General features: G+C 45.6%; 1 protein-coding gene across 2 annotated transcripts in view; it reads left to right on the plus strand.

The window, feature by feature from the left end:
- The window catches only part of SVEP1 (sushi, von Willebrand factor type A, EGF and pentraxin domain containing 1), a 456592-nt gene that overhangs the window by 330090 nt on the left and 111264 nt on the right, over window positions 1-15238 (plus strand). For both annotated transcript variants that reach the window (XM_068234340.1, XM_068234341.1), the window contains 2 exons: window positions 11544-11742; window positions 14446-14621. In XM_068234340.1, coding sequence (XP_068090441.1) covers window positions 11544-11742; window positions 14446-14621 — 375 coding nt within the window. The remainder of the gene's footprint in view (window positions 1-11543; window positions 11743-14445; window positions 14622-15238) is intronic.

A 15238-nucleotide genomic window follows, 5' to 3' on the forward strand; every position in this document is an offset into this window, starting at 1 on the left:
TCCAAAATTGGTAAAATCCCCCATAGGATTTAATTGCCTCCCTATTTCACTTTCCAAAATCTCACATCTTTTCAAAGGGCAATGGCTCAGCAGTACCAAATTTTCTAGCATTGTAGGGACCCTTAGGGGGAACATGACTGGTGAGTTTCGGGCCCCTAGGCCGAAGAGGTCATAGCCTAGGGTCACAAAAACCTGTTTATTTGGGCTATTTCAATGGTAGTGATGGTGACGTACATAAATCGCAGCAATGGCCGTTAGCAACGTCTGAATCTCACGAAATGTCTCATGCAGGTAGAAGACATATTGTTAGACTTGGATTCCAAAGATGGGGTCCCTACATCTCTGCAAACCAGAGTTACAGGGGTCCAAAATTGGTAAAATCCCCCATAGGATTTCATTGCCTCCTTATTTCATTTTCCAAAATCTCACATCTTTTCAAAGGGCAATGGCTCAGCAGTACCAAATTTTCTAGCATTGTAGGGACCCTTAGGGGGATCATGACTGGTGAGTTTTGCCACTGCTGAGCCATTGCCCTTTGAAATGGTGTGAGATTTTGGAACGGTAAATAGGAGGCCCAATGAAAGCCTATGGGTGATTTTACCAAATTTGGAGCCCTGTAACTCTGGTTTGCAGAGATGTAGGGAACCCATCTTTGGAGCCCAAGTCTAACAATATGTCTTCTACCTGCATGAGACATTTCGTGAGATTCAGACGTTGCTAACGGCCATTGCTGCGATTTATGTACGTCAGACTCACCACCATTGAAATTGCCCAAATAAACAGGTTTTGTGACCCTAGGCTATGACCTCTTCGGCCTAGGACTGCATTGAACGCGACCCACGCATTGTGCGCATTCTGGACAACACCAATTACTGGGTTTATACACTTCTGGATCCACGGTACAAACACAATGTTCCAAAACTGCTTGAAGAAAGAGCCAGACAGGTCAAAATGGAAGAATACCAGCAGGCCCTTGTGGAGACTTTAGAGAGGAGATTGACATCCTCCCCCTCCTCTAGCCAGTTGTACACCGACAGACTGACTTCCGCAAACCCAGGACGACCAGGAGGGCAGCAAACAACACAAGCCGCAGCTAGTGCCCAAAAGGGAATGGTATCGGCAGTGTCCTTGGAGTGGGAAAATTTTCTGACACCCATGCAGCAGCACACAGAACAGCAAGCGTGCAGATCCACCTCCAACACCGATCGCCTGGAGAAGATGGTCAAGGACTACATGTCAGATGGCGTAGCTGTGTTGAACAATCCATCTGCACCCTTCAACTATTGGGTATCGAAGCTAGACACCTGGCACAAACTGGCAATGTACGCAATAGAGGTGCTGGCTTGCCCGGCAGCCAGCGTTATGTCGGAACGCTGTTTCAGTGCTGCCGGAGGCATCGTCACAGATCGGCGGCGTATCCGCCTCTCCACAGAAAATGCAGACCGTCTGACTCAAATTAAAATGAATCAATCCTGGATTGGAAACGACTATGCAACACTCCCGGACCCCAACCAAGTAACATGAACAATGAACATCTGTGATGGGTTAGCGTTTCCGGTCCCTGTTTATTGAACCTCTCATCTGTTTTACATTTATGACTGCATGGCGACAAAATGCAAATTGCTATCCGCACGCTTCTTGTCCTCATGCAAGGCTTGGGTTGTTGTGTCTCAAAGCATGGCCTTCTCCTCCTGCGCCACCCTCCTCCTGTTCCATCACGTGTGCTGCTGCTGGGTTAGCGTTACCGGTCCCTTTTCCTGGAACCTCTTATATGTATTACATTTATGACTGCATGCCGACAAAAAGCATGTTACCTGTGCAAAGAAAACAGACATTTCCCGCATTTAAAAGACAGTTTTCCCTTTGAAACTTTAAAATCGATTTTCTCAAAAACTATAAGCTCTTTTTGCTAATTTTTTTTCCCTCTTGTACCCACTCCCAAGGTGCACATACCCTGTAAATTTGGGGTATGTAGCATGTAAGGAGGCTTTACAAAGCACAAAAGTTCGGGTCCCCATTGACTTCCATTATGTTCGGAGTTCGGGTCGAACACCCGAACATCGCGGCCATGTTCGGCCTGTTCGGCCCGAACCCGAACATCTAGGTGTTCGCCCAACACTACCCTCAGTGCTCAGTTTATTCCCTGTGGTTGTCTTGGCAAGCTTTCACACAGGGAACATGCAAAGAAGGTGAAGCCCAAGTGGAGACTGCTTCATACATTTGGTTCAGACGGACGTTTGGAGGCGTCGTGTTCGTTGGCGTTGCGTTCGTGATGCGTTCAGGCTTTCAGCAGCGTTCGCATTGCGTTCGGATGCGGTCGCGTTTTTTCTTCCCCTAGAGGGACATTACCCGTCGCGGTTAACCGCCCCTGGAAGCAACATGTAGCTTCCAGGGGCTCCTTGAACGGCAGTGAAAATCGGGACCCAAACGCCGCGTTTGTGCAAACGCGCGTAAAAGCTTGGTACAAACGCTCCCATTCACTTGAATGGGAGCGTTTAACGCCAAGCCCCGAACGCTGGCAGTAAACGCTCTGCAAACGTCCGTCTGAACCAAAGACAGGCTAAAGACAGGGTGTCAAAGCAGCATGTGCGCTAGACGCCCTTTATTAAACCATGCAGAGACCAAGCTTAAAAATTATTCCTGAGTCTTATATAGGTTTGCAGTTTGGCATAAAACCCCATCCCCCTCATAGTTAACCATAAACAATATCATCAAACAGTTTTATGGTCTGTTTTTCTCAGATTGCAGCCACCAGCTTTTATGCTTATTGAGCTGTAACTGTTGTATTCCGAGCTGTCAATCAAGCATCTGAACAAGCTAGACGGATACACAGCTTACAGAATATTATCAGCTTTTGCAGCCGATAACTGTTAAAGGACAGAAATAGTAAACAGACATTACAAGTATTATTCTTAGTCAATGACCAGTTCAGTGAGTCCCCATGGAGTTCTTCATTAAAGCCCCAGCTCACCCTCCCAGACTTTTTATTATTGGTAAAGATAAATAAAAATCAATGATATTACGCATACAATTTTCATATTTGATGCAGCTATTCCAGAGAAATTCCCATTGGAAAAGTCAGTCATGTGACCCAGATATGCCCCAGCAAGCATTTTTCTGACAGTTAAAGGATAACTGTAGTGAGAAGAATATGGAGGCTGCCATATTTATTTCCTTTTAAATATTACCAGTTGTCTGGCAATCCTGCTGATCTGTTTGGCTGCAATAGTGTCTGAATCACACCAGAAACAAGCATGCAGCTAATCTTGTCAAATCTGACAATAATATCAGAAACACCTGATCTGCTGCATGCTTGTTCAGGATATATGGCTAAAAGTATAGAGGCAATGGGTCGGCAGGATAGCCAGGCAACTAGTATTGCTTAAAAGGAAATAAATATGACAGCCTCCACTTCCCTCTAGTTACAGTTGCTCTTTAAGTGAGTGTTCCACGACTAGTAAACATGTCACACTCTTTAGTTAATACCTGTGTAGCTCAGAAGATTTCTTTCATTATGAGACTCTACAGTACTGGACACAAAGAGTTAACCGTTCTCTAGCAGAGGGAGGGGATGAGTACAGTGAGGTGATTTGGGCTTGTGCCCCCATCCAACTCCTCCCTGACTTCCTCATGTGTGGGTGAGGACAGTATAGGTAGTAGTCTGTATGAATAGCTTTAACCTCTTTATCATTTTAATACTTTGCTACAAAAAGTACAGCATTACGGAAAACTTTGTACATTCCTAGTAAGTAAGAAAAAAAAATAATAATTCAGCAGTTAAAAAGCTATTGTAACGATTGTGGAATTCTCTCCGTGGTCAGCGCACAGGATGTGCGCTGACACTGCGGAAATCCTCCACAAGCGTATAATTTAAGAGAACCCAGCAAAAGGTGCAACGCACCTGTAGAGGGAGATTCTTGTCGGCAGATGGAGCTGTGGAGTGCAGAGGAACAGATCCTCTTCCCTGCCACAGACGCCAGACAGGAATTGTACGAAGGGAAGAACGCAGGGCAAGATAGTCCTTAAAGAGAGACAGTAAAGCGACAGAGTGTATGTGTGTCCACGAATCTAGTCGCCACCCAGCGACGATGAACACACAACCATGAAAATCAGGTGAGAAGGCAATCGCAAGGGATGGCGATTGCTAACAGCGACACAATACTGAATAAGCACAGAGGAGGATTGTATGTATGTCCACCAATCTAGTCGCCAACCTGCAACGGTGGACATACAACAGAGGAAACCAAGTGAGAACGCAATCGCAAGAGAAGCAATTGCGAATGAGAATGAGCACAGGGACAGAATATGTGTGTGCACCAATCTAGTCGCCAACCCGCGACGGTGCACACACAAAAGCAGATACGAAGTAGGAATGCAATCGCGAGAGAGGCGATTGCCAGAGGTGACGCAAGGCTAAAGCAAGAGAGGGCACGAGAGTAGCAAAGGCACAGCATATCATACAATGAGAAGATAAGGAAAGTAACAAACGCTAACTAAACGCGAACACCACACTCATTCGCAACAGTGAACGCGTTTACAGCGCGATCTCCACATGTTAAGCACAACAGAGACAAACACGCCTAACTAACCACCGACAGACAAACACGAAACAGAGGACGCGAGCGCTTGCTTAACGGTTACCTCACCGAGCCTCCAGCAAGCGTTCGTATCAGACAAGACAGATAAACGAAAACAGGAATAAGTGAGAGATACGATCCACCGCTCTTCCGCCAGAGCGAGTGCGATCTAAATAGGGAAACAGAGTTAGCAGGATCCACTACTCTTTCCGCCAGAGCGAGTGTGATCCAAGCAAAGCAACAGAGCTAGCAGGATCCACTGCTCTTTCCGCCAGAGCAAGTGCGATCCAGGTAAAGAAACAGAAGGAGCTACCAGTAGCAACCGCTGCTCTGGTTAGCCTCCAACAGACAGACAGAACAGGCAATACAAATATACAACCTGACTGAACTAGAGGGGTGTCTAATACAGCCCCCAGAATTACTTAGCTAACAATCCAACAGAGACGGCTGACACTCCAGGAGTGTGTTTACAAACCGTTATGACCAGCGAAGCCTTCTGGTCAGCAGCAGGCTTTTATACTGCTAGCCCTCCAACGAGACAGCTGAGCAATTTGCATGTATGCAAATTCCTCAGCAAAGCAACTCTGAAAGTTGCAAGATGAAGCCAGGTCTCTTTTCCAGGGACCTTCAGACATAAGGAATGGTCAAACAGCTGACTCTAACTGAAGACTCATGAAGTTCGGGACAGCCCGACAAGGCCCAATTCCAGAGTCAGTCCACCCGAAACCGACCTCATCGGAAGCAGAAGCCACCGAAACATGCCCATCAGTACTACAAGTCTCAGTGGAACACCCATCAGGACTGTGAATGCCAGAAAAGAAGCCATCGACACCCTCCAGACAATACCCACCACCTTCCAGGGAGCGTCCAAAAACACCAAACGTGCCACAATACCTGTTCGAAGTGTCTCTTTCAAAACAAAAGCCACTGTTCATCCTATCCAGGGTACCAAGCAAAATTTCTCCCGGAATCCCCCAGAACCCTTTGAACCTCCGCAGAGATCCCAAGCGACCGGAACGCTCACCAGGCTCACATGGAGAACTACCAAGAACCCCTATGGAGCCTATGATTATTCTGGATTCAGAATTACAAGGACACCCATCAAGATCAGGACTTTCAGGGACCACTTCTGGGCATGCAAGCAGGCAGGCAATATCAGAGCATGTCTCCACCGAGGAAGCATCTGAGCATGCTGGTAACCGAGGCACACTTGGGCTTTCTGGGTCACAGAGCACATTGGGGTACACCAGCACAGGAGAAACCTCAGGACATGTCGGGGAACTGCCAACCTCTGAGTCCGACACGACAAGACCAAAACCAGGACCGGGCAGAAAATCATCACGAGTAGAGGTCACAGGTACTGGTCTTTCAAAAGAAGACTCGGACTTAAATTCAGAAATTTCTGTGACTGTAATATCATCATTGACTACACATGAGTGAAGCTCCACAAGAGCTGTAAAGGTAGTCAGCACAACAGCAATGCCTACTGAAGTGGGCAAAACCTCAGACGAATCTGGGGGGCAGGAGGCATCTCCTAGAAGTTCTGCACCCTTTGGGAGCCAATCAGAGACCCCCAGACCAACAGGAAAAGGCTCAGGAGCATTGTTTCCCAAGTTCTCTGACACAGAAATCACGGATTCTGAACTATCCATGTTACAGGGTAAAACATCAGATACATTTTGTGGACATAGCAAATGTCCCATGGGATGGTTCTACAATCTGCTGAGACTGAATTTTATCTTTATGAACAGGATGCACGGGAATCTTTATGGGGACACTCACTGATTCCCTAACTCTAATCTTAAGGTACACAGGGTTCTGCATAGCAGTTAAACTAGACTGCAATTCCAAAATAGCAGAAAAACAGGTGAGAATGGTAGCAATACCTAGACGAGCCTCTAGGGTCACCACAGGAGATTCTGACTCATCCAGAGTACAGGGTGGAGAGTTAGCACCTGCCTCTGAGCAAGAAAGGGACTCACAAATGTCAGTGCGATTGAACATCATATTGTTATTCATGGTACAGGACAGGCTCAGAGAAACCTTCTCTGGACAAGGCAAAGATTCCCCAGTAACAGATTCGCAAAACCAAAGCGCTGTCTCACCCTTAGACTCGGCTAACAATGACGAATCCGAGGAGACAGAATGCAAAATTTGCGAATCCAAGATCGCTTTAGGTTGTGAAACTGCCGCTTCCATAGCGCAAACCTCCGCAATCTGCAGACCAGACTGTAAAGTGTTCAGGACAGACACACTGGAGCAACTGTCATCAGGCAGCAGGCCTTTACAGGTGTGAACAGAGTGAGGCATAGGTTCAGTAGCAGAAGAAATTGCGACAACAACCGGAGAAACTTTATTGGACATATTAATCTTACTTTTGATGCTGCATAGTTTAGGAATTTTCCCCATAGCAGGATCCATAGATGGAAGATCTTAAAGATCTGTTTTTAAATGACAAGGGATACCACATAGCTTTGAGAAAACTGACACATTCATGTTGATCACAATCTGCAGGAACATCTGAGAAACAGGCACTACATCGCACCGATTCAGACTGCACCCAGTCAGGAGAGAATCTTTCAGGATTCACACAGGGACCAACCACAGTGGTATACCCATTAATTTCAGATCGCACAATGTCTGAACTCACATGCTTTACCCCAGAAAGGCAGGAACAATCATCCGATAACGATGTCTCTTTATTGGAATCAATTGATTGGTGTGTGTGCAACTCATCCAAAATCGTCTGCCACACACACATCACTGGATCCACAAAACATTTGTCACACTCAGCAGAATCTATCAAAGTGTACACGGAATTTATACAAGCGTTTAGCGTCTCTGCGCTTTCTGCGATATAGAAATCGCAAAACGCCTTCCAATCCACCATTCCTCAACCAAAGTTCCAATATCCCAGGGAGCAAATGGGGGCTCAAACAACCCGGTATCTAAGTAGCTCCCATACGGGTTGGGGTCAGGAACATGCATAGACTTTCTTACTCCTTTAATATAGAAAACAATTCTGCCTATTAAAGGATCCACAAAAGCTTTTGATTGGGGTGATAAACCCGGAGACTGAGCAACATCATTATCAACATCTATAGGGAGTGTTTTATTCAGATGCTTGCGGTTTTTAGTTTTTCCCTTTTTAGCAACTTTGCATATCTGCTGTTTAAATGCAAGAGAGATCTCAAGGCAGTTCTCTTGCATCTGCTTAGAACCTGAAGTGGCAACAGAAACATTGAACTGATTGTCATAGTGAATGGTTTTGCACATTTCAGACTTGACAGAAATAACCTCCTTATTTATAGTTGCTATGGGCAACGGATTTTTTGGCTGAAAAGCCGAATTAGCAGACTGGCCTGCAAGCACCCACTCATTAGCATATGGTAACGAGTGAGAGGTTTTGCATAAACCCATCAGATAAGCATCTTGCACTGCAGGAAAAACTCATAGAAATAGCCTGGCATGGGAATTCTAAGCTTACGAGAGAACACATGAGCCAGAAACCTGCGAGGGTTAGATCTCAGATTCTTGTGTCTGGCATACTCATCAGCCCACACAAACAGATCCCCTTGGAAAAGATTGTAAGCAATCTGACCACTCCAAGAGGAAATATTGGTGGCCTGAAATTCAGGATTTGCCAAGAATCTGGAGCATTCTGATATGAACTCATCTCTGGTTTCAGTGTCCAGTATCTTAAACCTCTTAAAGATACAGGACCCATATTCGACCAAATCATACAAATCGGAAATTCCCTCTACCCTGGGAATTTCGGTTTGGCTGGTCATACTGTAATGATTGTGGAATTCTCTCCGTGGTCAGCGCACAGGATGTGCGCTGACACTGCGGAAATCCTCCACAAGCGTATAATTTGAGAGAACCCAGCAAAAGGTGCAACGCACCTGTTGAGGGAGATTCCTGTCGGCAGATGGAGCTGTGGAGTGCAGAGGAACAGATCCTCTGCCCTGCCACAGACGCCAGACAGGAATTGTACGAAGGGAAGAACGCAGGGCAAGATAGCCCTTAAAGAGAGAGAGTAAAGCGACAGAGTGTATGTGTGTCCACCAATCTAGTCACCACCCAGCGACGATGAACACACAACCATGAAAATCAGGTGAGAAGGCAATCGCAAGGGATGGCGATTGCTAACAGCGACACAAGACTGAATAAGCACAGAGGAGGATTGTATGTATGTCCAGTATGTATGTCCACCAATCTAGTCGCCCACCTGTGATGGTGGACATACAACAAAGGAAACCAAGTGAGAACGCAATCGCAAGAGAAGCGATTGCGAATGAGAATGAGCACAGGGGCAGAATGTATGTGTGTGCACCAATCTAGTCGCCAACCCAGAGGTGACACAAGGCTAAAGCAAGACAGGGCACGAGAGTAGCAAAGGCACAGCAAATCATATAATGAGAAGATAAGGAAAATAACAAACGCAAACACCGCACTCATTCGCAACAGCGAACGTGTTTACAACGCGATCTCCGCATGTTAAGCACAACAGAGACAAGCACGCCAACTAACCACCGACAGACAAACACGAAACAGAGGACACGAGCGCTTGCTTAACGGTTACCTCACCGAGCCTCCAGCAAGCGTTCGTATCAGACAAGACAGATAAACGAAAACAGGAATAAGTGAGAGATACGATCCACCGCTCTTCCGCCAGAGCGAGTGCGATCTACAGGGGGAAAATAGTTTTTCACACCACTGTAAATAGGGAAACAGATTTAGCAGAATCCACTGCTCTTTCCGCCAGAGCGAATGTGATCCAAGCAAAGCAACAGAGCTAGCAGGATCCACTGCTCTTTCCGCCAGAGCAAGTGCGATCCAAGTAAAGAAACAGAAGGAGCTACCAGTAGCAACCGCTGCTCTGGTTAGCACCCAACAGACAGACAGAACAGGCAATACAAATATACAACCTGACTGAACTAGAGGGGTGTCTAATACAGCCCCCAGAATTACTCTAAGTTAGCTAACAATCCAACAGAGAAGGCTGACACTCCAGGAGTGTGTTTACAAACCGTTATGACCAGCGAAGCCTTCTGGTCAACAACAGGCTTTTATACTGCCAGCCCTCCAACGAGACAGCTGAGCAATTTGCATGTATGCAAATTCCTCAGCAAAGCAACTCTGAAAGTTGCAAGATGAAGCCAGGTCTCTTTTCCAGAGACCTGCATCTCTCAGACATAAGGAATGGTCAAACAGCTAGCTATAAACCACAATTTCATTTTTTTTTATGTAACTATTACTTTCCCCCCCCCCCCCCCACACACACACAAAACAAGTAAGTTTGGTGACCCCAATGCTTAACGCTGGTGGTCCCCTTTTACATACGAGGTACTTAGCTTGGTGGCTCATGCGAGTGCCCCCGAACAGACTTCAGTACTTCTTCCAGTACTAGCTGCAGGACCTGCTGTCTGGATACTCTTCTCAGGACATTCCTCCCTCCATACATTAACAATGGATGGAAATTAAGAGGCTGGATGGACTTACTTCCGCCTTCATCCCACATCCCACCGAGCCACATGCAATTCACTTTTTCATCTGAGTTATCTCTTATCATCTTCTCTTTAAACTAACTTTTCAGCATTTTACAATTGAAAAAGTACCCAAAAGTTGGTGAAAAGTACTATCAAATTTATTTTGAGTGTTTTCTTTCTTGCTGGTGGTTTAAAAGGCATTTTATGACAAGTTGTGAAAATATCACCTAGGAGAAAACTCAGGAGAAAAAGGGAATTGCATATGGGCCACCATATCATAGCCAATTCCCCTTCGATGCCACAAATTGAAGTTAGTGACTGTAACACCCCCTCCCCTCACCACCTAATAAATTGAGGTGGGGAGGGTAACTAGCAGTGTGCTGCACACCTCTCTCCACAATAGCACTGCAGGAAGCTGGGTTGATGTGGTAGTCCATATTTAGAAGATATCAGGACCCCAACTGGAAGTGCCCATGTAGCAACATTGCTGGACCTTCATCACAGATACAGATGCCTATAAGGGTTTGTATGAAAGTGAATTTAGTTGTTGAGTAATGGGAACCAGAGGAGATGACCTGAAAAAATAAACTCCTGGCCTTTCTATTTTAGCTCTAAATGTATTTTGTTGTTGTTGTTGACTTTTAACTGTAAGGTAAAAAGTAATGATATCCAGCACCAACCTGCTTTGTTGTACCTTTATTGATGTTTCAAAAAGACTGCAGTGTGCAGTAAAATCCTAGGTAGCCCCAGTGGGTGGGTGGCAGGGAGATGTGGAGAACAGCTGACAGCTATTTTGCGTACAAAAATGCTTGCTTGCAGGTAAACACCATAATTTTACCGCCCTAAGCTGCGAACAAGCTGTTTTTTTATGCAAAACAGCAGTCAGTTATGCAATACCATCTCCCCCTGCCACCCGTCCACGAGTTTGCTGCACACTGCTGTCTTTGTGAAGCTTCAATAAAGGTACTATGAAGTAGGATGGTGCCGGATCAGCTTATTTCGGCGTGCGGCTCTGAGAGCTGAGCGTCGAAACTGGGCGCCCCATAGCAGCAATGTTATGCTGCATGGGGCGCGTAGCGTTAATTCTGGGCTGTGGCGGCTGCCAGACCCTGAATTACATCTCCCTCCGAGTTGCGAAAACTCAGAGGGGGAATAGTATTTAACACTGCCTTGGTATTTTGCAGAAGCGGTGAAAGCCGTCATTCGGCTCTCATCGGCCGGACTGAGCGGCGCCGAAATGACATGCCCCCGGTTGGTGCTGGATATCATTACTTTTTACCTTTAAGTAATTCATTTTCCTGCTTTCTGTCTAGAAGTTGACAGGAAGTTTGTGCAGGCACAGAGGCGAAGACCTCTTTTTATCTATTCCAAGCCTTATGGTACTCATTTTTAACTTTCCTGTCACAGACAATATAAATCTATCCATTTAATTTTGAGAATTGTCAAAATAGTGAAATATTTGTTTTTGGTGCAGAACAGCCTTATGGATTTAATCTGGATTTTGATGTTTCTGGTATATATGGCTATGTCATGCTGGATAATGTTTTACCAACGATGAATGCCATTACCTGTGCCTTTTGGATGAAGTCTTCAGATGTCACAAATTATGGAACACCAATATCATATGCCATTGATGGCAGTGATAATGCTTTCCTGCTTACAGATTACAATGGGTAAATACTATTCTATAACAAAAAATAAGGAATATCAATGTATGTATTTGTTTTCAATACAGCGTTTGGTAATTTAGTAAGGTTATTTGACTTGTTGCAATGGTTTCCAGAAGGTTTACTATGCATTTTTATAGCATTATTAAAAAGTTATAGTAGGCTCAAATTGAAAGATGATATTTAATAGCATTCAATTACAAAGAAAGCCTGTGCAGCAATGACATATGACATTTACAGCTACAGTGGAATTACCCTTTCAAGTGACTCCATTGTCACCAAAAAATGGAAAAAAAGATAAAACCAGCTTTGTGCAAAATACTAAAGAATGGTATAAAACAGGAATATGGAACTTCCAAAGGAATTTGCACATTTTGTAAACGTTATAGTTTTTAGTTTTCTAGTTTGCTTTTACTACTCTGTTTGCAATAAAATCAAATCTAATTGGCTGTTATGGGCACATGCTTGTTATCGACTATTTTACTAAAAAGGCATTAATGTAAAGAAGGATGCATCTTTGATGAAGAGATGAAATTAAATGCATTGAAGCTGAACTGTATACACTTTAAACATTCAATCGTGTGCAGAAAAATCATAAAAAATGAACTTTTTGATGCTTGTCTAGAAGTCTGAAGTGCAGAAAACATGTAATGAAAGTGCCCCTTTCACTTTCTCAAACATAATGATCTAAACTAAAAGTACTGCAACGTAAGGTGCAAACACACACTAAATGTAATTTGGCCAATGTAGCTTGATCTTCAAACAACAGTGATCCCCAAGCACATTGTGCTTTTTCTCAGCCCTTTCGCTGTAGCCTCATCCATAGCAACAGACTCTGCTATTGTAGTGTGAGCTATCTGTACAGCGCTCAGCCCCTTAACCCTTTAGCAGCTTCAATAGAGTTCTCTCGTTTGAAATAAGAGGCCTGCTTTTAACTTCAAAGGACAACTGTAGGAAGGTGGGGGGAAAAAGAGTTGAACTTACCCGGAGCTTCTAATGGTCCCCCGCAGAAGTCCTGTGCCCGCGCAGCCACTCACCGATGCTCCGGTTCCTGCCTCCGGTTCACTTCTGGAATGAACAACTTTAAAGTCGGAAAACCACTGCGCCTGCGTGGCCGTGTTCTCGCCCTCGCTGATGTCACCAGGAGCGTACTGCGCAGACGCAGACTGTACTAGGCCTGCACAATACTCTCCTGGTGAAGTCAGCGTTAGCGAGGGCGTGGCGCGCAGATGCAGTGATTTTCCGACTTTAAAGGCGCAAATTCACATCCTGTCTCCATGGTTACCACGGCGCCTCTCATGACCTCAGTGCCGTCTTAAGCAACTATGGAGGTAGGACATGGAGACGGCTAGAGGCGGAGAGTGCAGTGAGTGGAGTTGGCGCTGGAATGGGGTTATGTAAGTCATTGGCGGCTCATAGCCAATACCTGCCTAGTGCCTAAACTATCGTGGAGCACCACCTGTACCTGATTACCTATACCTGCCTGGCTACCTATACTGGGGCACCTATAGCTCGCTACCTATACTTGGGGCACTTGTACCTGGCTACCTATACTAGTGCACCACCTATACCAGGCTACCTATACTGGGGACACCTATACTTGGATACCTATACTGGGGGCACCTATGCCTGGATACCTATACTGGGGGCAATTGTACCTGGTTAGGACAGGGCAGGAAGACAAGAGGTGACACAGGGGGACATAGAGGGGGACAAAAGAGGCCCGAGGGAACAGAAGTGGCGCAGGGAGAACAGAGATGAGACAGGGGGACGTGAAGTGACACAGAGGGGGACAAAAGAGGCACAAACTGAGGTTGCACAGAGAGGGACACAAGAGGCACAAGACGAACAGAGGGGGACAAAAGAGAACAGATTCAGGTTAAGAACGGTTTGTTAACTGGGGAATACCTGTATTTCACAAGTATTTGGCTCCACCCATATCATGTCAAGGCCACACCACTTTTTTGCTGCAGCACGCTTCACGCGCTGCCCCCCTTTCCAGGAGGGGGTCCTCACATTGTGGGCTGCTTGGGGCCACCAAAACCTTAGCTGTGCCCCTGGAGCAGAGGATATAGAAACTGACAGCAGAAGTCCTCTATTATTGTCTCACACTGCCCCCTAGTGACAAGTGGCCATACATACACATTGCAGCATTATAATTTAGTAGCAAACAAATGTAACAAGTAAGAAATAAAAATAAAAATAAATTGGCCTGGAGCACTTGCAGGCCTCTATAAATTGGCTGCTTAAGGGTTAACTGTCATCCAAGGGATCAAGTCTCGATCCCTTGGGGCAACAACAGGCTTGAATGTGTACACACCTTAAGGCTTCGCCTCTCATGTCAGAGCTTTCTACTGTTGCCTAGATACATGGATATGCAAATTAAAAGAAACAAAATATAAAGTTCTGCTCAGACATGTTCAACTAACTAAAGACATTTCTCTGCTTAGCATTATCAGGACTAATCAGAATAGCCAGGAAAAAAAGGTTTTATCACTTGAATATAACTGGCCAGAGCTTGCTTTTTCTTCTGTCACTACCGGTAGTAGTTACTTATCCAAAATGTTCTGACTGTGGAAGGGAAACCAAAGCTAACAGCATTCTTCAGTTTGTGGTATGTGAGAAAGTGAAATGTTGGTTGTCTTTTCCATGAGTATGATATACTGTAAATCTATTAATGTTCTGCACAATAAACTATTTGCTATACAGGTGGGTACTTTATGTCAATGGAAAAGAAAAAATAACTGACTGTCCCTCAGTCAATGATGGTGCTTGGCATTACATTGCTGTTTCCTGGACAAGCAGTGACGGGTCTTGGAAAGTGTACATTGATGGAAGACTATCTGATGGTGGAAAAGGACTGTCAGTTGGAATGGATATTCCTGGTGGGTAAACAATTCAAATTGATCATTTATTATTACAGGCAAAATGGGTGCATGCGGCAAGTGGACTAATTGCGCGCCGCCTTAGGCGCCAATACAAAATAACGATCTTTGGTCGCCAGAGCGGAAATCCTGCTATTCTGTATTGGCTGTATTAGCAGCGCCCATAAGTCCACTTGCTGCATATAAACCCTTTACCTTCTCTGCTCCCACATGCCTCTCTTCTTTGCCCAGAGCTCCCCCTCCTCCCGCAGAGTCTCCCCCCGCAGCAGACCTCAGGCAGCCGCCTTCATCCCTCCATCTGTCCAGCTCACAGGGCTGATGGGACAGGAAGAGGAGGAGAGTGGATGAGACCACTTCTCTGCCACTGCTGCTGAGCCTGCCCGACAGAGGGAAGATGGAGGCGGCTGCCTGAGCTCTGCTGCGGGGGGGGGGGGGGAGTATGCACCTGCACAGGGGGAGAGGCATGGGGTAAGGAAATTAAAGAGAAACCGTGACCAAGAATTGAACTTCATCCCAATCAGTAGCTGATAACCCCTTTTACACGAGAAATCTATACCTTTTCACAAACGGACCATCAGGGGGCGCTGTATGGCTGATATTGTGGTGAAACCCCTCCA

Source organism: Hyperolius riggenbachi, chromosome 1 (genome assembly GCF_040937935.1).
Source record: "Hyperolius riggenbachi isolate aHypRig1 chromosome 1, aHypRig1.pri, whole genome shotgun sequence".
Taxonomy (NCBI): Eukaryota; Metazoa; Chordata; class Amphibia; order Anura; family Hyperoliidae; genus Hyperolius; species Hyperolius riggenbachi.